This window comes from Oncorhynchus keta, chromosome 2, assembly GCF_023373465.1.
Source record: "Oncorhynchus keta strain PuntledgeMale-10-30-2019 chromosome 2, Oket_V2, whole genome shotgun sequence".
Taxonomy (NCBI): domain Eukaryota; kingdom Metazoa; phylum Chordata; class Actinopteri; order Salmoniformes; family Salmonidae; genus Oncorhynchus; species Oncorhynchus keta.
In genome coordinates this window covers 38,989,128-39,011,463 of record NC_068422.1, presented here as the reverse complement: position 1 = coordinate 39,011,463, position 22,336 = coordinate 38,989,128, and the positions used below count along the sequence as shown (strand labels likewise).

Here is a 22,336-nt window from a genome sequence, read left to right as displayed (position 1 = left end):
CACAACAGATGAGAAAAAGGTGAGAAAGAGAGAGCAAAAAAGAAAAGGGTAGAAACTGTGCAGTGTGCAGACCTCGCTCCTTTCCCTCCTGGCTTTCCCTCCTGGCTTTCCCTCCTGGCTTTCCCTCCTGGCTTTCCCTTTGGCTCTCACACGGTGGTGTTTGTACCTGTGATTTGATATACTGTGTTTTTGTTTGTCCTATTCCCCCTGCTCATTCTTAGCGCTATGCCACATTACTATACAATTTTGTGCACTAATGGAAGACACATTTTCTTCGACAGTGCATATTTTTTCCTAAGTGTAGGGTTGTGCTTGTTTTGTTCATACTGTATTTGTACTGTATATGAATAACTGTGACAAATAGATATGGAGCAGTGGAGGCTCCTCAGTGAAGGAAAGGGAGGACTATACTCCTCAGTGAGTTTCATTAAAAAATATATAGTAAAACATTTAAAGTTACCCTTTTGAGGTAAAACTATACTAAATATATTAATTATCACCAAATAATGTATTAAAATATACTGTTTTGCAATGAAGGTCTACAGTAGCCTCAACAGCACTCTGTAGGGTAGTACCATGATTTCAATACAAAACCTAGGAGACTCATGGTTCTCACCCCATTCCATAGACTCACTAGACCCATTCCATAGACCCATTCCATAGAAAGGTTTTTTTGCTTGGTCACAAAGGGAAAAAGTGAGAGGAGGAGAGCGCATAGATGCGAAAAGGAATACAACATGGCTGCTATGAATGTGAACTGTGTTTATGCGTGACCAGGGGTGTATTCATTCCACCAATTCTTTTGAAAAAAAAATTATTTTAAAAAATCAAATGGAAAGAAACAGGTATAAACATACCTCAATTTTACCAATAGAAACTCTCATCTCATTTGCAACTTTTGGACTAATGATTACACCCTTGATCAGCTAGATGCAGGCAAGAGTGTGCAAGGCTGTATTGAATGTGTCGCTGTCTGTCCATGTGTCACTGTCTCCTCAACATTTTCTCTTGACCTGTGTGTACCTACATTGCTACAACCTTGCCTATGAATTACAATCTCATGAGCATCATGTCGTAGCCTAAACCTATCAATGTTACTTTGAACTGGGTGAATGTAACATGAATTACAGTCATCCAATATGCTGTAATAGAAATAAGGCCATGCTCATGAAAAAATAATTGTCCTCCCTCGTCTTAAACGGCACTGACTGCCACTAGTATGGAGTGTGTTCACCCGTACAACAAGCTCTTTTCCTTGAGGACAACCAGGCATATGAATGGAAATAGCAAAAAGAGCACATATTTTATTATTTATTATAAACTGGAACCTGTGTGTTGGACTTCTATTTTGCAATAAAACTCCCCTTCCCAACCAACAATTATTCTTCTAAACTATGGTATATACTGTAAAGGATTGAAAATAAAAGTTGTGTGCACTTGCTGCCCTGTTTGTCTGGATAAAACAACATGCTTAATGACAAAAATGTGACTGTGTCCCTCCTCTAACTCTGCAGCCAACTCAGCCAAGGTATATATCGAGGTGCATGATGAGAACGACCACCCGCCTGTCTTCACCAGAAAGTTCTACATCGGTGGTGTGGCTGAAGACGCCAACACCTTCTCCTCTGTGCTGAAGATAAAAGTGAGAAAACCTTTGGCATTCTAGTTATCAATTTGTTGAGGTAATCTGAAGAGATTTCACCCATTGCTTCCTGAAGCACCTCCCACAAGTTGGATTGGCTTGATGGGAAGCTCTTACATACCATACGGTCAAGCTGCCCCCACAACAGCTCAATAGGGTTGAGATCCGGTCACTGTGCTGGCCAATCCATTATAGACAGAATACCAGCTGACTGCTTCTTCCCTAAATAGTTCTTGCCTAGTTTGGAGCTGTGCTTTGGGTCATTGTCCTGTTGTAGGAGGAAATTGGCTCCAATTAAGCAAAATTGGCTCCAATTAAGTGAAATTGGCTCCCTTTTACCCTGTACAAATCTCCCACTTTGCCACCACCAAAGCACACCCAGACCATCACATTGCCTCCACCATGCTTGACAGAGGGCATCAAGCACTCCTCCAGCATCTTTTCATTTTTTCTGCGTCTCATGTTCAAATCAAAAATCGCATTTATTGTCACACACACATGGTTAGTATATGTTAATGCGAGTGTAGCGAAATGCTTGTGCTTCTAGATCCGACAATGCAGTAATGACCAACGAGTAATCTAACCTAACAATTCCACAACTACTACCTTAAACACACAAGTGTAAAGGGATAAAGAATATGTACATAAAGATATATGAATGAGTGATGGTACAGAACGGCAAAGGCAAGATGCAGTAGATGGTATAGAGTACAGTATATACATATGAGATGAGTAATGTAGGGTATGTAAACATTATATTAAGTGCCATTGTTTAAAGTGTCTAGTGATACATTTTTTACATCAATTTACATTATTAAAGTGGCTGGAGTTGAGTCAGTATGTTGGCAGCAACAACTCAATGTTAGTGGTGGCTGTTTAACAGTCTGATGGCCTTGAGATAAAGCTGTTTTTCATTCTCTCGGCCCCTGCTTTGATGCACCTGTACCTACCGCGCTTTCTGGATGATAAGCGGGGTGAACAGGCAGTGGCTCAGGTGGTTGTTGTCCTCGATGATCTTTATGGCCTTCCTGTGACATCGAGTGGTGTAGGTGTCATGGAGGGCAGGTAGTTTACCCCCAGTGATGCGTTGTACAGACCTCACTACCCTCTGGAGAGCCTTACGGTTGTGGGTGGAGCAGTTGTCGTACCAGGCGGTGATACAGCCCGACATGTAAAAGTTTGTGAGTGCTTTTGGTGACAAGCTGAATTTCTTCACAACTCTGTCTATATGGGTGGCCCAATTCAGTTTGTCCATGATGTGTACCCTGAGGAACATAAAACTTACTACCCACTCCGCTACTGTCCCGTTGTTGTGGATAGGGGGGTGCTCCCTCTGCTGTTTCCTGAAGTCCACGATCATCTCCTTTGTTTTGTTGATGTTGAGTGTGAGGTTATTTTCCTCACACCACACTCCGAGGGCCCTCACCTCCTCCCTGTAGGCTGTCTCGTCGTTGTTGGTAATCAAGCCTACTACGGTAGTGTCATCCGTAAACTTGATGATTGAGTTGGAGGCGTGCATGGCCACGCAGTGGTGGGTGAACAGGGAGTACAGGAGAGGGCTCAGAACGCACCCTTGTGGGGCCCAAGTATTGAGGATCAGCGGGGTGAAGATGGTGTTACCTACCCTCACCACCTGGGGGTGGCCCGTCAGGTCCAGTACCCAGTTGCACAGGGTGGGGTCGAGACCCGGGGTCTTGAGCTTGATGACGAGTTTGGAGGGTACTATGGTGTTAAATGCTGAGCTGTAGTCGATGAACAGCATTCTCACATAGGTATTCCTCTTGTCCAGATGGGTTAGGGCAGTGTGCAGTGTGGTTGCGATTGCGTCGTCTGTGGACCTATTGGGGCGGTAAGCAAATTGGAGTGGGTCTATGGTGTCAGGTAGGGTGGAGGTGATATGGTCATTGACTAGTCTCTCAAAGCACTTCGTGATGACGGAAGTGAGTGCTACGGGGCGGTAGTCATTTAGCTCAGTTACCTTAGCTTTCTTGGGAACAGGAACAATCCACAGCTACAATGAATGCAGCCTCAGGATATGTGGTTTCCAGTTTGCATAGAGTCAAATAAAGAATGTTCTTGTTTGTGATCCGAACACCTCAAACTTAGATTTGTCTGTCCACAACAGTTTTTTCCAATCTTTCTCTGTCCAGTGTCTGTGTTCTTTTTCCCATCTTAATATTTTCTTTTTATTGGCCAGTCTGAGATATGGCTTTTTCTTTGCAACTCTGCCTAGAAGGCCAGCATCCCGGAGTCGCCTCTTCACTGTTGACGTTGATTGAGACTGGTGTTTTTGGCAGGTACTATTTAATGAAGCTGCCAGTTGGGGACTTGTGAGGGGTCTGTTTCTCAAACTAGACACTCTAATGTACTTGTCCTCTTGCTCAGTTGTGCACCAGGACCTCCCACTCCTCTTTCTATTCTGGTTAGAGCCAGTTTGCATTGTTCTGTAAAGGGAGAAGTACACAGCGTTGTACTAGATCTTCAGTTTCTTGGCAATGTCTTGCATGGAATTGCCTTCATTTCTCAGAACAAGAATAGACTGATGAGTTTCATAAGAAAGTCCATTGTTTCTGGCCATTTTGAGCCTGTCATCGAACCCACAAATGCTGAGGCTCCACTAGTCTAAAGAAGGCCAGTTTTCTTGCTTCTTTAATCAGTACAACAGTTTTCAGCTGTGCTAACATAATTGCAAAGGGTTTTCTAATGATCAATTAGCCTTTTTAAAATTAGAAACTTGGATTAGCTAACACAACGTGCCACTGGAACACAGGAGTGATGGTTGCTGATAATGGGCCTCTGTACACCTATGTTGATATTCAATTAAAAAACAGACTTTAACAACTACAATAGCCATTTACAACATTAACAATGTCTACACTGTATTTCTGATCAAGTGACCCCAAACTTTTGAACGGAAGTGTATATATATATATATATATATATATATATATATATATATATATATATATATATATATATATATATTATTTTTTACCGTTTCATATCATCATCGTCTCCTTCCCTCTCTCCATTCCTTTATTCACTGGTGGAATCTAATATAATGATGAATTGACATATAATCCCAGTTCACCCATTAAACGGTGGCCAAAAATCTGGCAGGTTGACGTTTATTGTCATGAATCTTACCCTGGACTGAGCAATTTACGCTCTATGGGCCAGCTGCAAAGTCAAAATTGGCTATATTTATGAAAACAAAACAAAACAAAAATGTGCTTTTTGGTCTGAATTTAAGGTTAAGGTTGGGTTTAAAATCTGATTATATGACTTTGTGGCTATGCCAGCTAGTGACCACTCTGCAGAGTTGCCTCCAGAACAAGATTAATGAGAAAAACGCTAACTTGCCATCAAGAAGGTTACCAAATTCATAATTTAGCTCCATCAACATGAATAAGTAAGGTATACTCTTCTACCACATATAAAATGTAATTTGGATATGTGTAAACATTTACTGTAGGCCTATTTCAATATTGAGGCAATATTAGGCCCAACATATATGTTGTAATATTACATTTACAGCAATACAATATGCCTCATGGAATCTGTGGCATTATGTTGTATGACAAAACTGCACATTTTAAAGTGGCCTTTTATTGTCCCCAGCACAAGGTGCACCTGTATAATGATCATGCTGTTTAGTCAGCTTCTTAAAATTCCACACCTTTCAAGTGGATGCATTATCTTGGAAAATGAGATTGTGCTCACTAGCATGGATGTATACCAAATGGTTTACTACATTTGAGAGACATGAGCTTTTTTTTGATGGGGGGGGTCTTTTATTACCAACACTTTACATGTTGCGTTTAAGTTTTTGTTCAGTGTAGAATTTGATATTAGTCCTGTTTTGATGCGTTGCTTGTTTGATGGTTTAACAGAGGGCATTGCGGGATTTCTTATAAGGCCGCATGAGGGTCACGGTCCGTGAAAGCGGCAGTTCAAGCCTTTAACATCTCTTGGGTAGGGGGCAGTATTTTACAAATACAAATTAATTGGTGAAACCATTGAGGACAGGGAAGAATGAACACCTGCTATCTACTCCCCAGCATAACAACTATGATTTGTTCTCTTTGAATAAATATATTTTTCACCCCCTTATTAGCTTTGGGGTCTGTGTTATTGAAGAAAAACATCAACTGCTAACAAGGGTTAGGGTAAGGATTACGTTTAGGGTTAGGATAAGGGTTAAGATTAAGGTTAAAGTCATTATAAATTAAGAGATGGAAGTAGCATGTGGCATCCATTTTGGTTGCAGACAGATCTGCATATAATGACTATACGCTCATCTCTCCGCCCTAACGATGGGGGTTGTTGTCCAAAATGCGGGAAGGCAGGCGAAACGCTTAGGTCCAAAATAAGTGACTATTTTGAACAGATGTTGGCGAGAGTGAAACCTCTTGCTTCACCTCTTTCTCTCTGCTGCAGAGGAGAATGTGAGAGGTGAAAGGTCTTCTGGCTCGAAGTAAGCATACGCCAAGTAAAACACCTGGTTTTCTGAGCAATCTTTTGAATTATTAGGCCATTTAAACAACTTAATCGGTGTTCCAGCCGTGTATCTGCTCATGTGCTAGCACCACACGAGCAAGCATCCCTCTTTAGTGTGAGTGAACTAAATTGAATATATGTGTCATAGAAGTCATTTTCCCATACAAACTTTATATGTCCAAACTCAGAATCAAATACGCTTTCCAAAAATGGCATGGTTGCTGTGGTAAAACATTTATTTTGATTGGTGATTTTCAGGTAGGCTGATTTCAGATGTGTTCATGTAAACAGGATTATAAGGGAAATCGTTCTTCTTGCAAAGCGTGTAAATGTTTTAATCAAACTATCATATTAATCTGACTATCCACAATAATCGCTTTATTGTAAAACATGTAACCACATTCTAAGATTGGGCAGCCCTGTCATTAAAATGCTATCTTTCCATCCATCCTCCCTCGATTCTCCCTCATTCAATCCCTCCATCATCCCATGCCCAGGAACAGTAGCTAATGGGGATCCATAATGAATACAAATACAACTGTAAAAAATAAATACAAATACAAAGGCATTGCACCTATTAATCAATGTCATTGCAAACAGGCACTCTGAGAATTGGTGCCAGTGGCAGGGAGTCCAGAGTCTATGGCCGTGTCCGAAAATCTGTCTTGCCTACTACTTACTAAAACTACATACTGTGTACTAATCGTGAAAACGTATGCAGTAAGTAACAAATATGACCATACTAGGCTCATCCATACTGAGAAAGCGCCATCTTGAGCAATCACGCTTGTTCACCGCCATTTGTTCATTTTGGTAGAACATGTACCCTATTCTAATTATCAGCTGTTGTTAAACAAAAGTGAGTCTCGAAAGACAATTCTCCTACTGAAAAGTAGGAGAATTCTTCTTGATGAATGAGTATGAGAGCTCAAGTTCCCCCTCTCCTGGTCAAATTAGATCAATGCACTCTCGTCCTTCAGGGAACAATGACAATAGTACATTTTGGTCAATGAGCAAAAGTTCTTATCCAGAGCGACATGCTTAGATGATGCTATTTTGATTTGTAAGTTGCCTCAATACTTTATTCTATGCCCTCCATTTGTGTGTATTCAATGTGCATATTTGTGGCGACAAGGAAAGCATTCTGTCCCAAAATTTGCAACCACAACTGAAGCACACTCATCATTACTACCATTGTTAAAGTGATAGTTCACCCAAATTACAAAATTACATTCCAGTTGCCTTACCCTGTAAGCAGTGTACCGTGTGTGTGTGTGTTTGTGTGTATATGTTGTTGTGGTTGTGGTTGTGGGTTTTCTTGTGTGTGTTTGTGTGTGTGGTTGTGGGTTCTCTTTTACTTAGGCCACTGATGCAGATACAGGGAACTACAGTGCCAATGCGTACCGGCTGATCATCCCGCCCACGGCAGACGGTCGAGACAGCTTTGTGATCGAGCAGTACACGGGTATCATCAAGACGGCCATCATGTACCGCAACATGCGCAGGTCCTACTTCAAGTTTGAGGTCATTGCCACCGACAACTACGGCGAGGGTCTGAGCAGCAGCGCCGATGTGGTGGTGAGTGTCCACTGTCCTCAAACAACCCATATCCCTCCATGGTCCATGTCTCTCTCTCTCTCTCTCTCTCACACTCTCACACACACACACACACACACACACACACACACACACACACACACACACACACACACACACACACACACACACACACACACACACACACACACACACACACACACACACACACACACACACACACACACACACACACACACACACACACACACACACACACACACACACACACACATGTAAACCTTCATTTCCTCAAGTGTTTCTCATTGGGCAAGTGAAATGAGACTGCAAAGTCTGGCAGTTTGTAGTTTGTCATCTGTTAACTGTGATCTTAACAGATGCCAAGCCCCACACCCCACACCCAAACAACCTGATGGGTTTATTAGTGTCAGACAGTTTTCCTCTGAGCTGATGTATTCATTAGGAAGCTACATGATGATGAAACATGATTTATTTTCTATCTCGACTGTGTCTAGCTATCAATATATTACATTATGAAGAGCAGTAACAGCACACAAGATGCGTAATGTGTACGCCAGTGAACCCCTCTGCTTCCCGCTGATGATGCAGTTCAACTATGCATGGAAAGCGTTTTCTGCTCATTGTAATTGGTGTGTTGATGTGTGCCTGTGTGTGTGTCTTTTTACTTAGACAATATATTTTCCATTTGCTTCCAGTTATTGGAGCCAGTGTTGCTCCTAATGTGTAGGGCAAACAAGTCTGTAATGACACAGAAGGAGTGTTTGGGACGAGTGACAGCGACATGTGCTTAATTATTAACTATGTTGACCATTTTCAAGAGAAAATGTAATTTCATGGAGGCCGTGTGTGAGATTTGGCCTCAGAGCCAGTGCACTTACTGCACCGGCAAATATTAGGTGCCATTAGATTTGCCACATGGCACCAATACAAGCAGGCAATTAAGTGTCTTGTTTTGGCCACCAGCAGCATGTCAAGCATGAATGTACAACATTTACATATCCTCTCTCTCTCACAAACACTTTTTCTTTCTCTCACTGCTGGTCTCTCTCTTTCTCTTTCTTTCTCTTTCTCCCTCTCTCTCTTTCTCCCTCTTTCTCCCTCTCTCTTTCTCACTGTTTCTCTCTCAGGTGTCTGTGGTCAACCAACTGGATATGCAGGTGGTGGTGTCCAATGTCCCGCCCACCGTTGTGGAGGAGAATAAAGAGCAGCTTATTGCGTAATGCACCAGTCAATCACTTTCTTTTAGCGTTATTGTCACATTGAACATGCTTGGTTAAATTGAAACCGTATTAGGGTCCTAAAGGCCCCTGAACACTCAACAGAAACAAGAGAGTGGAGTAAGAGGAATAGCATAGTGGGATTGCATACACCCCCTGATGAATAAGGGGCCTTGGTTCAAGGTGTCACGATGCAAGAGGGTAGAGTCTCCAACTGTGTTTCGGGACTTTATGGAACAGACAAAAATGTCCTAGCACTTCAGAAGTTCTAGCATTTTGTAATAATCCCTGTGTTGCACAATTTACAGTAGGTCATCAATAGGCTTCACTGTATGTTTATTTTCTGTCTCCCTTAACCAATGATTGGGCAATTAAAACCACTGATTGTCCAGATAGACAGTCAAATACATTTTTTTTCAATCAGTTAATGACTGAAAAACAGTACAGTTTCTAGACATAAAATAAAATAAGAAGGTATTCATTATTTTCAAATCTCACTTTAAATGACACTACCCCTCTAAAATTGCTGATCTATGCTTTTTATGTGTTTAGTTAATCATTCTGATAACATCTGAGAGGCCTCCCGTTTTCCTTGGTCCTAGTTGGGGACCACAACAATTACCTGGGTACTCTACTCATCAGGCTTGGCAATCGGGTTGGAGAAAGCAAACATTTAGAGGCTGTAATTTAAAGTGCCAATTTCACTCAGCCTGGAATTGATTATGGGAGCCCTGTGAAAAAAATGTGAAATTGTGAAAAAATTGTGAAATTCTTAAAACCATGGCCTCAAACAAATATGGTCACACACAAGTAAGTTGTTAAAAGATGTTTCAGCATTATAAAGTCAATGTCGTAATTTGTGGGTGGCAACACATGAAGGTGAAGTGAACCAAAGCAACCACTACTAACGTTTGATCAGCACATTGTAACACACAGCATGACAGAAGTTTATGAATGATTCAGAAAGCCTCCACGTCATGGTAAAGATGGATGCAGAAATATGAAGGTAGTTATATCTAATGTTTAAGCGATACCTGCACTGTTAAACCTTTCCTGTTGCCAGCTTAATACAGTGATTTTGCTTTACAGCAGAGATACTGTCATACATTTTACAGTACTATTTTACTTACTGTAAAACATATTACAGTATCCCTCCTGTAAATTAACAGCAGGGATGATGTAATGATACAACACTAATTATTATCTGAGTTGTTTTCTTTCTACGTCACACTGGAAGATATTTAGAGCAGACTGAAATGGCTTGTTTCATCTTGAGCAACAGTGCCAGTCAAAAGTCAGTGATTTATTTAGAATTCAAGGCACACTTAAACAGCATGGCTACCGCATCATTCTGCAGTGATAAGCCATCCCATCTGGTTTGCGCTTTGTGGGACTATCACTTGTTTTTCAACAGGACAATGACCCAACACACCTCCAGGCTGTGTAAGGGCTATTTGACCAAGAAGGAGAGTGATGGTGCTGCATCAGATGACATGGCCTCCATAATCACCTGACATCAACACAATTGAGATGGTTTGGGATGAGTTGGAAAGTAGAGTTAAGGAAAAGCAGCCAGCAAGTACTCAGCATATGTGGGAACCCCTTCAAGACTGTTGGAAAAGCATTCCTCATGAAGCTGGTTGAGAGAATACCAAGAGTGTGCAAAGCTGTAATCAAGGCAAAAGGGTGTCTTTTTAAAATAATCCCAAATATATAATATATTTAGATGTGTTTGACACTTTTTTTGGTTACTACATTATTCCATATGTGGTATTTCATAGTTTTGATGTCTTCATTAATATTCTACAAAGTAGAAAATAGTAAAAAGAAAGAAAAGCCCTTGAATGAGTAGGTGTGCCCAAACTTTTGACTGGTACTGTAGCTAAGAAAACATGCCGTAATTCAATGTTGGGCAGCAATAAATATACTTATAAAGTCAAGGTACCTAACCAGCAGCCTCTGAAAATATTATTCCACATCACAGCAGGAGGCACAGCATTTTTACAGGAGGCCTCCAATTCCAGGGATTAACAGTATTTTCAGCATTTTACCCATAGCGCAGTGCAATTTACAGCATCGATGCTGTAAAACAGATTTGCTGTATTTTCCTGTGCATTCTACAGTGTTTTACCATTGACATTTACAGAAAGTCTTGGTGCTGTACTATACTATATTTTAAATATCAACAGACCACATTGGTTTTGTCTCCCAAACATCAGTATTATGGAGCGATACGTCCAAGACCAGATCCCAGGGGCCAAGGTGGTGGTGGAGTCCATCGGGCCGCAGCTGTTCGGAGACGGCTTTGACCAGAAGGACTACACCAAGTCAGACCTGTTGGTGTATGCCATTGACCCACTGACCAACAGGGCCATATCACGCCAGGAGCTCTTTAAGTGAGGGAGCCAACACAATTAAATGAAAAGCTCTTTACCTTTGTCTCTCTCTCCTCTTCTCTCTCTTTCTCTTGCTACATACATTCTTTGTCTTATCCTCCCTTCTACCATTAGTCAGCAAACGCATGTTGTCCCTTATTTGTTTCTCTCTATCGCTCTCCACACACCCACAGGCCCTTTCCTCCTATCCAAAGGCCCCTGTCCCCCAGCAGGGTGTGTTAATTCAGTCACTCACCAGAATGGTGGGGAGGGTGGAGAGATGACATTTTGATGTGAGAGAGAGAGAGAAAGGAAGAGAGAAAAGGGAGGTACTATTCCATCAATCCATCAGTAGCTGATACTAAGCCTCCCAGAGGCTTCAATATTCTGGAGAAATGCCATCTTAGCATTTGTCCCCCTGTATGAAGAGAAAGAGTGAGACACTCCTCAGCGCCCATGGTTGCCCTCTTACAAAACAGGTGAAATGCCTTTTTACACTGTTGCAACACTTTTTCACAGCAGAACCATGTTTCTCCCATTTATCTCATACAGGGTAAGATAAGACAAGACAAGATAAGAAGGAGAGCATGAGGAGTGGGGTGGCGAAAGAGAATTCTACTTTTAAATTCACATTACATCCTTGGCTTATCTTTCGTTGTGGCTGGCAACGTGACATTCTTGATCCACAATTCAAATGTATTGTACATGTCACAGTAGCCACTAGCCAGTAAGCACAAACTATTCAACAGTGACAGAAATATTTTTTCTAAAACATATTACGCTATTGAATAATGCAACCAAACCATATTACACTTTTGAACATTGCAACAATTCACAAGCATGTACGTGCAAACAATTAAAGGCTTTATTTTCTCCTCTGAAGTTTACGGTCATTACATTTTAGCTTCAAGTTAAAAGCACAGAGTTGCTACAACAGCATGTCTTCATCAAGTAACGTTAGCCTATCAAAAAGAACGATTAACCCAAATATAGAAGTATAGTAGGCCTAGCATACAACAAATCAGGCTTCACTTCTATCAGTATCATGACAATCATTACATGTGGTAAAAGCAAATTGTGACTGAAAACGTGGGTATAATTGAATTCACATAAAATGCCTCATGATTTGTAATTGTGGACAATTACTCTGTACTTCAATCAACTATAACCTACTGATAACAACCACGTCTGCAGGTATCCTAGAGAAGCCTATGCGCTCTGATCTGGGACGCAATGTCATGTTTTTATAGCCTAAGCTGTGTATTTCTACCCTAAAATAAACCCATTTATTTGAGTTCTGTGAAAATTTGAATGTGATAATATTCATACTTCTGGTGTCTAGGCCTTTTTAATCAAAAATTATTGAATGTAATTAATCCATCAACACAATAGTGACGACATGATAACTAATCTCAAATCAAATCCATTTTTTTGTTATTGCGGGTGTAGCAAAATGCTTCTGTTCCTAGGTCCAACAGTGCAGTAGTGTTAAAAAAATATTCACAACAATACACACAAATATAAAAGTAAAAGAATGGAATTAAGAAATATATAAATATTAGTTTGAGCAATGTCGGAGAGGCATTGACTAAAATACAGTAGAATAGAATACAGTATATACATATGAGATGAGTAAAGCAGTATGTAAATATTATTTAAACATTATTAAAGTGACTAGTGTTCCATTATTAAAGAGGCCAGTGATTTCAAGTCTATGTATATAGGGCAGCAGCCTTTAAGGTGCAGAGTTGTGTAACCAGGTGGAAGCCGGCTAGTGATGGCTATTTAACAGTCCTCTATGGGATCGGAATATGGGGCTTTGGTGACAAAACGGATGGCACTGTTATAGACTGCATCCAGTTTGCTGAGTAGAGTTTGGGAGGATTTTTTGTAAATGACATCGCCGAAGTCAAGGATCGGTAAGATAGTCAGTTTTACGAGGGTATGTTTGGCAGCGTGAAGCCAATTCTAGATTTAATTTTGGATTGGAGATGCTTAATGTGAGTCTGGAAGGAGAGTTTACAGTCTAGCTAGACACCTAGGTATTTGTAGTTGTCCACATATTCTAAGTCAGAGCCGTCCAGAGTAGTGATGTAGTCGGGCGGGCGGGTGCGGGCAGCAATCGGTTGAAGAGCATGCATTTAGTTTAAGTGTTTAAGAGCAGTTGGAGGCCACGGAAGGAATGTTGTACAAAAAAAAGCACATTTTTTCTTTGTATTATCTTTTACCAGTTCTAATGTGTTATATTCTCCTACATTCCTTTCACATTTCCACAAACTTCAAAGTGTTTCCTTTCAAATGGTATCAATAATGTGCATATGCTTGCTTAAGGTCCTGAGCTACAGGCAGTTTGATTTGGGTATCATGTTGACTATCATGTTTAATCTTGCATTCTAAACGCCTGTGTCTAAGATGAGAACACTTATTGGAAAATCTAAATGCCTAATGCTTACGTTTTAAACACTGACATTTAGGAAATAAACGTGTCACAAGTTTCATGGTTTTACAGTGTTGTGTGACTGACTGGCTGTGTTTCATCCGACAGGTCTCTGGACGAGAAGCTGGAGGACATCAACAAGGAGTTCCAGCCCTACCTGGGTCAGAGAGGACACATCTTGGAGATCCGCACTCCCGACATCATGGCCAGAGTGAAAAAGCCTGCCCAGGCCGTGGGCTACACAGAGGGGGCGCTGCTTGCCCTCGCCATCATCATCATCCTCTGCTGCATCCCTGCCATCGTCATCGTCATGGTTACCTACAAACAGTGAGTGAACAACCGCTGCTGTCGTAGCTACACGCACCATGTGTGTGTATGGTAATGGTTGCCTTTCAAAGATAGCACTGTAGTTTGGCGAGACTAAGGAAATGTGCATGGTGCCAGTTATTCAGCCGAGCACAGCTCTCCCTGTCTCTCTCTCTAACTAATTAGTGATGCTAAAAGCATACAACATCAATATAATGTCTCGATCTAATGTTCCTGTTCACACACTTTGAAAGCAGATTAATTTACAATAGTTTGTGGCAAACTTCCACGGCCAATTGTGACCGTCACAGTGTGTCTTCACTCCTCCACTACCCCATCACAACCACCATCACACACATACAGATACACACACACAGCCACACCTCTATGTTGTTCTATGTGCTGTGTGAATCCACTGGGTGTGTTACATAAACACTTATGTCTGGGTAATGTTTATACTTAGCAGATGGGTCAGAGTGGTTACCCTGAGCTGAACAAACACATACACACACTCACATTGCAGAAATAGATATGATGTTCTAGTTTGTGCAACATTATGTGTGGGAGAATATTCTGATGCAAGCATTGTCATTTCACTCCTCTGGGGTAATTGCATTTTGGTGTGAATAAATCATGCTGATAACAAAAGAAAAATGAAAAAGCTTCTTGAGTTCCTGCAGACATACTGTAGCTTGGAGAGCCTGATGCATTGCATAATATTGTGAGCTAAGAAATAGAGCAGAATTTGTTACCAAGGACTCTTATTATTATATGCATTTGTGAAATAAGCTGAGCTCTTTGATAGGGTTTTTTATGTCTATTATGTGAATAACTTCATAGGAATCTCATGAATAATGCACATTGTTTCACCTAAAGCGATGTGTTTCTCAAAAGGAACCTTAACAACCACCAAACATTAACATTTTATGGAGTTGCAGGAGCATTGAGGCGTCTCACAATTCCCAATTTAATTGATGTTTCACATTGTGTTGTATTAACAAAATAGGAATGAACTAATTGTATAATTGAGGGTCTGTTGTGTTTGTTTTTTTCCCTCTGCTCCCCTTGTATCCCGCACTGTCTGGTAAACCACCCACCAGATTCAAAGAGTAAGTAACAGTCCATGTGATATGAGTGATCTCTTTTATGCTGTTGAGCGTGCACGCTACATGGTCCTCATTACTAAATAGTCCTTTAAAGATTGACCAAGGAGTCAGAATAACAGTATTACAATTAAGAGAAAAGTGCAAACATTCAAGTTCAAGTCATCCCCTTCAAATGGGTTTAAATCCCCAGTAATTGGGAAAGACAATGACTTGCCTTTTTTTTTAAATCAAGTTTTATCAATGTTTGTCTCAGTCAGTTTTAAAATTAGCCACATACTGTGCTAATCTTCAATCACTTCAGTCACCAAAGATATGTAGCCTTCATGGGGAACAAGTGATGAAATGTTATAGAAACAAAGGGCAGTGGATGGACTCAAACTGATTAAACTTGAACTTGAACTTCAGGAGACAGGCGGAATGTGCCAAAACTGCCAGGATTCAGCAGGCTCCACCAGCGGGAAAGTCTGCTGCTCCACGTGCCTCGACAGCCAATTTCTACGAGGAACTGGGGGACAGCAGCATGTAAGTCACCTTTGAACGCTTCCTCCTAACCTCCTCATTTCCGGTTTCAGGTACCATATACCGATGAGTAATGCCTATTTGTGCATACGATATAGTTTGCGTATCTTAGGACATTGCCTATTTTTCAAACAGAACAACTATTTCTTGACTAAAAAGGCCTTTGTCCACCAACATTGGACTAACAACAGTCATGTCTTTAGAGCATGTCATGTTGAGCTTTAGACATTTTAAGGACTGCCCCCAATGCTTTTGCCTAGTCCATATGTAGGATCAAATAGCAAAACAAGAGTGTTTGAGCTTAGACACAGCTCTCCTACACCTGTTCTTGAATAATTGTACTTCATATTTTATTGTAGCTGTATCTGAGATATGTTATTAAAGTACTATACAGCGTTAGATCATTTGCATTGGAATGCGACTGGCAGAAAGGGTGTTGTATGTGGAGGATGAGGGCTGCAGTAGATATCTCAGATAGGGCGGAGTGAGGCCTAAGACCAGTTTACAGAGGAGTATAGAGTGCAGTGATGTATCCTATAAGGAGCATTGGTGGCAAATCTGATGGCCGAATGGTAAAGAACATCTAGCCGCTCGAGAGCACCCTTACCTGCCGATCTACAAATTATGTCTCCGTAATCTAGCATGGGTAGGATGGTCATCTGAATCAGGGTTAGTTTGGCAGCTGGGGTGAAAGAGGAGTGATTACAATAGAGGAAACCAAGTCTAGATTTAACTTTAGCCTGTACCTTTGATATGTGCTGAGAGAAGGACAGTGAACCGTCTAGCCATACTCCCAAGTACTTGTATGTGCTGACTACCTCAAGCTCTAAACCCTAAGAGATAGTAACCACACCTGTGGGGAGAGGGGTATTCTTCTTACTAAACCAGATTACCTTTGTTTTAGAGGTGTTCAGAACAGGGTTAAGGGAAGAGAAAGCTTTGTTGTAGAGCATTTATCACAAAATCCAGGGAGGGGTCAGCTGAGTATACAACTGTGTCATCTGCATATAAATGGATGAGAGAGCTTCCTACTGCCTGAGTTATGTTGTTGATGTAAATTGAGAAGAGTGTGGGGCCTAGGATCGAGCTTTGGAGTACTCCCTTGTTGACAGGCAGTGGCTGAGGCAGAAAGATGTTCTGACTTTATACACTGTACTCTTTGAGAGAGGTATTTAGCAAACCAGGCCAAAGACCCCTTAGAGACACCAATACTCCTTAGCTGATGTACCAAGTGAGAAACAATATATTTGGACAGGAGATAAAGTATCCACTCAAAACGAGTGGATACTTTATCTCCTGTCCAAATATATTGTTTCTCACTATAATCATAATAATATTATGAAGACTTCTGGAATAACAGTCTGTAGCACCATCCTCACCCCTTCTCGTCTGCTTTCTCACCCTTCATCCTTCCTTCACCTGTGTTTCAACTCTTTCTTTTCTCCAACCTCCATCTTCATTCCTAATGGGAGAGCGCTAAAAAGTATAAGATTGAGGAAGCCAACCGCCAGAGCAGCTGCTAAACCCATAACAACGGGTCACTGCACAACAACCTACCCAAGTCAAAGAGCAACGTCACGTTTCTGTCAGACCACCACCCCCTGACCACTACCAATCCACTCTCTACAATGAAAAAGATGGGAACATCAGCAGTCCCTATGGGACGGGGAGAGAGGGCTCTTTCTCCCACTCCCCCTCTGGAGGGTCTGGGAAAGCCTATATCATACCGACCCGTCTATATGGAGGGTCAGAGGGGTTGCTGAAGATACAGGCTCTGCTGGACCTGGTCCAGTGGGAGCTGCAGCTGCTCCAGGTTGGGATGAACGGCCAGGATGGCTTGGAGGGTTATGACGTCCAGAGAAGCCACACCACAGAGGAGAGCAAACTGTCGGTCGGGACATGCAGGAGAAACGCCCCAGGGGAGGGCGTGACTACAGGGACTCCTTGACTTTCCTTCCACTACTGCGGAACCAGGACAGCATTGACATGCTGGAGCTGAGTGCGGAGACCCTGTTCTCCATCATGATCCGCCCCTACAGCCCCCAGTCAATAGGGAAGGATGTGCCCCCCATATTATCATCACCCAAGTTGGAAAGCTCCCCGCCACAGGCCCAGAAGCCCACCCAGCCTGTCCTCAGGAAGTTCCGCTGCAGTTCAGCTGCAGCATCTCCAGCTACATAACTGCTGAGCCCTGTGAGATAACGGTGGGGATCATCCCTGACCCGCCTGAGAATCTGTCACCTCCCCCTCCACCTCATTCCTCTTCTCAATCGCCTCATTCTGGTCCTCCCCCTCCTTCTCCTCCTCCTCCTCCTTCTCCCTCATCTCCTTCTCCTCCTCCATCTCCTTCCTCATCTCCTCCCCCTGCACCCTCCAATCCTCATCATTCTGATCATTCTCACCCTCCCTCTTTCCCTCTCTCTCCTGTTGTCTGGAATTGTGCCCCTCCACCACTGCCCCCACCACTTCCGTCCCATTTTTCTCCCTCTTTTGGGTGGCCATGTTCAACCTCGCTGCCACCCTTTTCCTCACTCTGCCCTGTCTCCTCCCGGGCCCCTCGGAACCAGAAGGAAACAGAAGGAACTCGGACACAAAGCAGATCTGGGTCCTGTGAGGAACCAAACCAGCCAAACCTGACGAGCACAGAATCTGTGGTCCTACCAAACTCAACCAAAAACACTAACTCCTCTGAGCTGGAAACAAGCAAACAAAGCACTAACAATGTGACCTCAGAGGTCCAGGAGCCGAGCCAGTCAAACCAGTCCAACGCATAGGCTGTGATTCAGGAACTAAGCAATTGCTTTCCATCCCAATCCACCACTTTCTGATATTCTCTGTCTGATGTTTTTGTAAGTGTTATCATCAACAAAATAGTTTATTTTATAATAATCATGTCATCACAACTAACAGCAAGTGGGATCTAAGTAAGCAGAAATATCCCATAGGTTTTCAGAAAAAGGGGCCAATCCTGAAGAGGTTTAAACTGAGGAAAATATTGAAATATTGTGTGATAAAACACTTTCATCTTCCCAAATGTATAACACCTTGTTTTCCTTCTGTCACCAACCATCCAACCATCCTCTACCTACCCCCTGTTCTGCTAGAAATATTCCATTAAGTTCTCAAGGCTTCAGCAATATGTTGAAATGGACCTGCATAAAAAGAACTCCTTTTATGTTGTACTCCCATACAATCTTTATTTTTAACAAGAGTGGTCTATTATGTTCTATGCATTTTTGACAGACAGATTAGAAATAGAGATAGGTGAAGAGGTTGGGCGAAGAGATGGGAGAAGGAAGGGAACTCACAGGTCTATGTGAGTATGTGGATGGATAACTTTAGAGCCTTTATGACTCATTCATACAAACAAACAAACTTCTTCTAAACCCACTCTCCCTTGATTGTATCCATTCAGAACCTTCACATTGTGAGCCTAATGGTTTTTAATTTCCCATGAGTACCCTGGTGAGTGGAGAGCTCTTGTTATTCACAGAGGACAGTGCATTCGATCAGAATAGCCACACCATCTATATAATACATCCTGAAGAAAAGAGTTTCATGAGAAAAATGCAGTCCAATTTACTTATTTCAAAATCATGCAAGGACATTTTATTTGTTTAAGAGTGCAGGAAAATTGAACATTTCCAGAACAACATTGAATTGTACAAACTTTCTAAAGTGCTCTGACGAGGGGATGGAATAGAGTGTGACACAAGAGTTCAGATATTTCTCTAGATGTTTGCCATTGGGAAGTGGTAGTTGAAGCTGTGGGTGTATCAGTAGGCTGATGATGATGTTGTGGATGGAGAAAGTTAACTCCTAGGGGACATGTCTGTATACATCTGGCCCTTCTTTGGATACTGTGCTAACAAACCTCCAAACGAGATTCAACATCATACAACACTCGTTCCGTGGCCTCCAACTGCTTTTAAATGCTAGTAAAACTAATTGCATGCTCTTCAACCGATTGATGCCCGCACCCTCCCGCCCGACTAGCATCACTACTCTGGACGATTCTGACTTAGAATATTTGGACAACTACAAATACCTAGGTGTCTGGTTAGACTGTAAACTCTCCTTCCAGACTCACATTAAGCAACTCCAATCCAAAATGAAATCTAGAATCGGCTTCCTATTTCGCAACAAAGCCTCCTTCACTCATGCTGCCAAACATACCCTCGTAAAACTGACTATCCATCCTACCGATCCTTGACTTCGGTGATGTAATTTACAAAATAGCCTCCAACACTCTACTCAGCAAAATGGATGTAGTCTATCAGAGCGCCATCCGTTTTGTCACGAATGCCCCATACACTACCCACCTACACGACCTGTATGCTCTCGGGGCTGTCCCTCACTACATATTCACCGCCAAACCCACTGGCTCCAGGTCATCTGTCTATTCTAGTCTATACTTTTTAAAGCGCCGCCTTATCTCAGCTCACTGGTCACCATAGCAACACCCACCCATTGCACGCTCTCCAGCAGGTATATTTCAATGGTCATCCTCAAAGCCAACACTTCCTTTGGCCGCCTTTCCTTCCAGTTCTCTGCTACCAATGACTGGAACGAATTGCAAAAATCACTGAAGTTGGAGTCTTATATCTCCCTCTCTAACTTCAAGCATCAGCTGTCAGAGCAGCTTACTGATCACTGTACCTGTATACAGCCAATCTGTAAATAGCACACCTAACTACCTCATCCCCATATTCTTACTTATCCTTTTGCTCTTGCACCCCAGTATCTCTACTTGCACATCATCATCTGCACATCTATCACTCCAGTGTTAATGCTAAATTGTATTTATTTTGCCTCTATGGCCTATTTATTGCCTTACCTCCCTGCTCTTATACATTTGCACACACTGTACACAGATTTTTCAATTGTGTTATTGACTGTACGTTTGTTTATGTGTAACTCTATGTTGTTGTTTTTGTCACACTGCTTTGCTTTATCTTGGTCAGGTAACAGTTGTAAATGAGAACTTGTTCTCAACTGGCCTATCTGGTGAAATAAAGGTGAAATAAAAATAAAATGTCTGTACAGATCCTCACAACACGCTAAACTAGTAGCTGCATTATGGCTCTCTGGAAGGGGCTTATTAGTCAACCAATTAAAACTCTGCTGTCCTCAGAGCTGTCAGCCTCTACTCTTATCTCCCTCACCCACACAAACCCTCTCTTTATTCTTTCTTACTCTTTCTTTCTTGTCCTCTAGATCTCTGTCTCTCTTTCACTTTCTTTTCCTTCTCCCTTTCTTGCTCTTTCTCTCTTTATTTCTCTACCTGACCCCGTTTTTGTTATTCCTTTCATCTATCCCTCTGACACACTACCATCGACATCAATCTTCTTTTCAAGGCTCCTGTAGCTCTTTTCTTCCTCTATCTGCTCTCCCTCTCCCCATCTGTTTGTTTCACCTCTAACCCTCCCTCATCCCTTCTCAATAACAGTTATATTTGATTCATCAGCCTTTCCCCTGGTGTTCCAGAACAGACCAAAGTCTGGAGAATTGTGTATTCTGTGTTCACCACATGGGGTAATCTCTTCTATCAAAAAGGCCCACAGCTCACATACTATTTTCTGGTTCAGGTGTGCTTTTTTCCATCAGCCCATACAGCTGTAATTTCTAACAGATGTGATTCTATTTTTTTGTTCCTTTGATGGCAATTATTGTGTCATCACAAACCATTACCTCCCAGTGAATTGATAGCATCTAAGATAGGAAGAGACTCCCTTCTCTTGGTTTCATCCGGGATGCATTAGTATTCAAGTGTTCATTAGTTATATGGAGTTGACAACTCTTCTGATTGTGCGTCCCGCTCTTCCCCCTACTGCTCACTGCCTTCAGTATCTATACAAAGGGCCACTTGTCTTGGTGCTTACTAAAGACTGCACCAGCCCAGCAGGCCATTCATCAACCCTACTCCCACCTAGCCAGTCCCATACTGGGAGGTGTGGTCGTACAGGCTATGATCGGTCCCTGGTCCCTGCCCCATAATAACAGATGACTGCTTTCCAGAGGAAGTTCACTGGGAGAGCGATGATGATAGACCTCCCAGTGAGAGTCCTCATTACTCAGACCCAAAGACACACTACAGTAAGTACTATACCACTGGACCGTGAGGTCCCGGGGTGCTCCATTAAACCATGTTTTCATTGACTTTATTTACACTATGTCTGGGAAAAAGAGTTAGTTTTTTTTCTAGGGAAAATCTGTTTTGCTTTATTTACTATTGGATAGTGTGAGGCGCAATTGAGTAAAGCATGAAGAATGCCTTTGAAAAAAGGGTGCAATACTGCTTTCCAAACCAGAAACAAAAATTCTTGAAAATAAGGCCAGGATTCAAGTAACCTCTGATAGCCGACAAACACATAGCTTTCCATTACTTTTGGTTAGGCAGTGTCAGATGTGTAACTGTGTTGGAGCTGTCAAATTGGTGAACGGCTGCTCTTGTAGTCATTGTCACAAAACCACACCCGTCCTTATATCCTACCCACTTTAGAAGTTCAGAACAAGAAAGTGTAGGCTATATAGAAATAATGACACACATGCAAAATCATTCAACAAAATAATTGGGATTTATATCAGCCTAATTGATGTGATATACTGTATGAAATGAGACTTGGAGCATCCAATGGCAATGTCCGCGATAGGTA

At 41.9% G+C, this 22,336-nt stretch overlaps 1 protein-coding gene across 1 annotated transcript in view; it reads left to right on the top strand.

The window, feature by feature from the left end:
• The window catches only part of LOC118400216 (protocadherin-15-like), a 239,626-nt gene that overhangs the window by 203,752 nt on the left and 13,538 nt on the right, over nucleotides 1-22,336 (top strand). Inside the window, exons 27-33 of the mRNA XM_035796860.2 lie at nucleotides 1,515-1,642; nucleotides 7,505-7,720; nucleotides 8,848-8,936; nucleotides 11,157-11,333; nucleotides 13,858-14,076; nucleotides 15,156-15,164; nucleotides 15,567-15,683. Coding sequence (XP_035652753.2) covers nucleotides 1,515-1,642; nucleotides 7,505-7,720; nucleotides 8,848-8,936; nucleotides 11,157-11,333; nucleotides 13,858-14,076; nucleotides 15,156-15,164; nucleotides 15,567-15,683 — 955 coding nt within the window. The remainder of the gene's footprint in view (nucleotides 1-1,514; nucleotides 1,643-7,504; nucleotides 7,721-8,847; nucleotides 8,937-11,156; nucleotides 11,334-13,857; nucleotides 14,077-15,155; nucleotides 15,165-15,566; nucleotides 15,684-22,336) is intronic.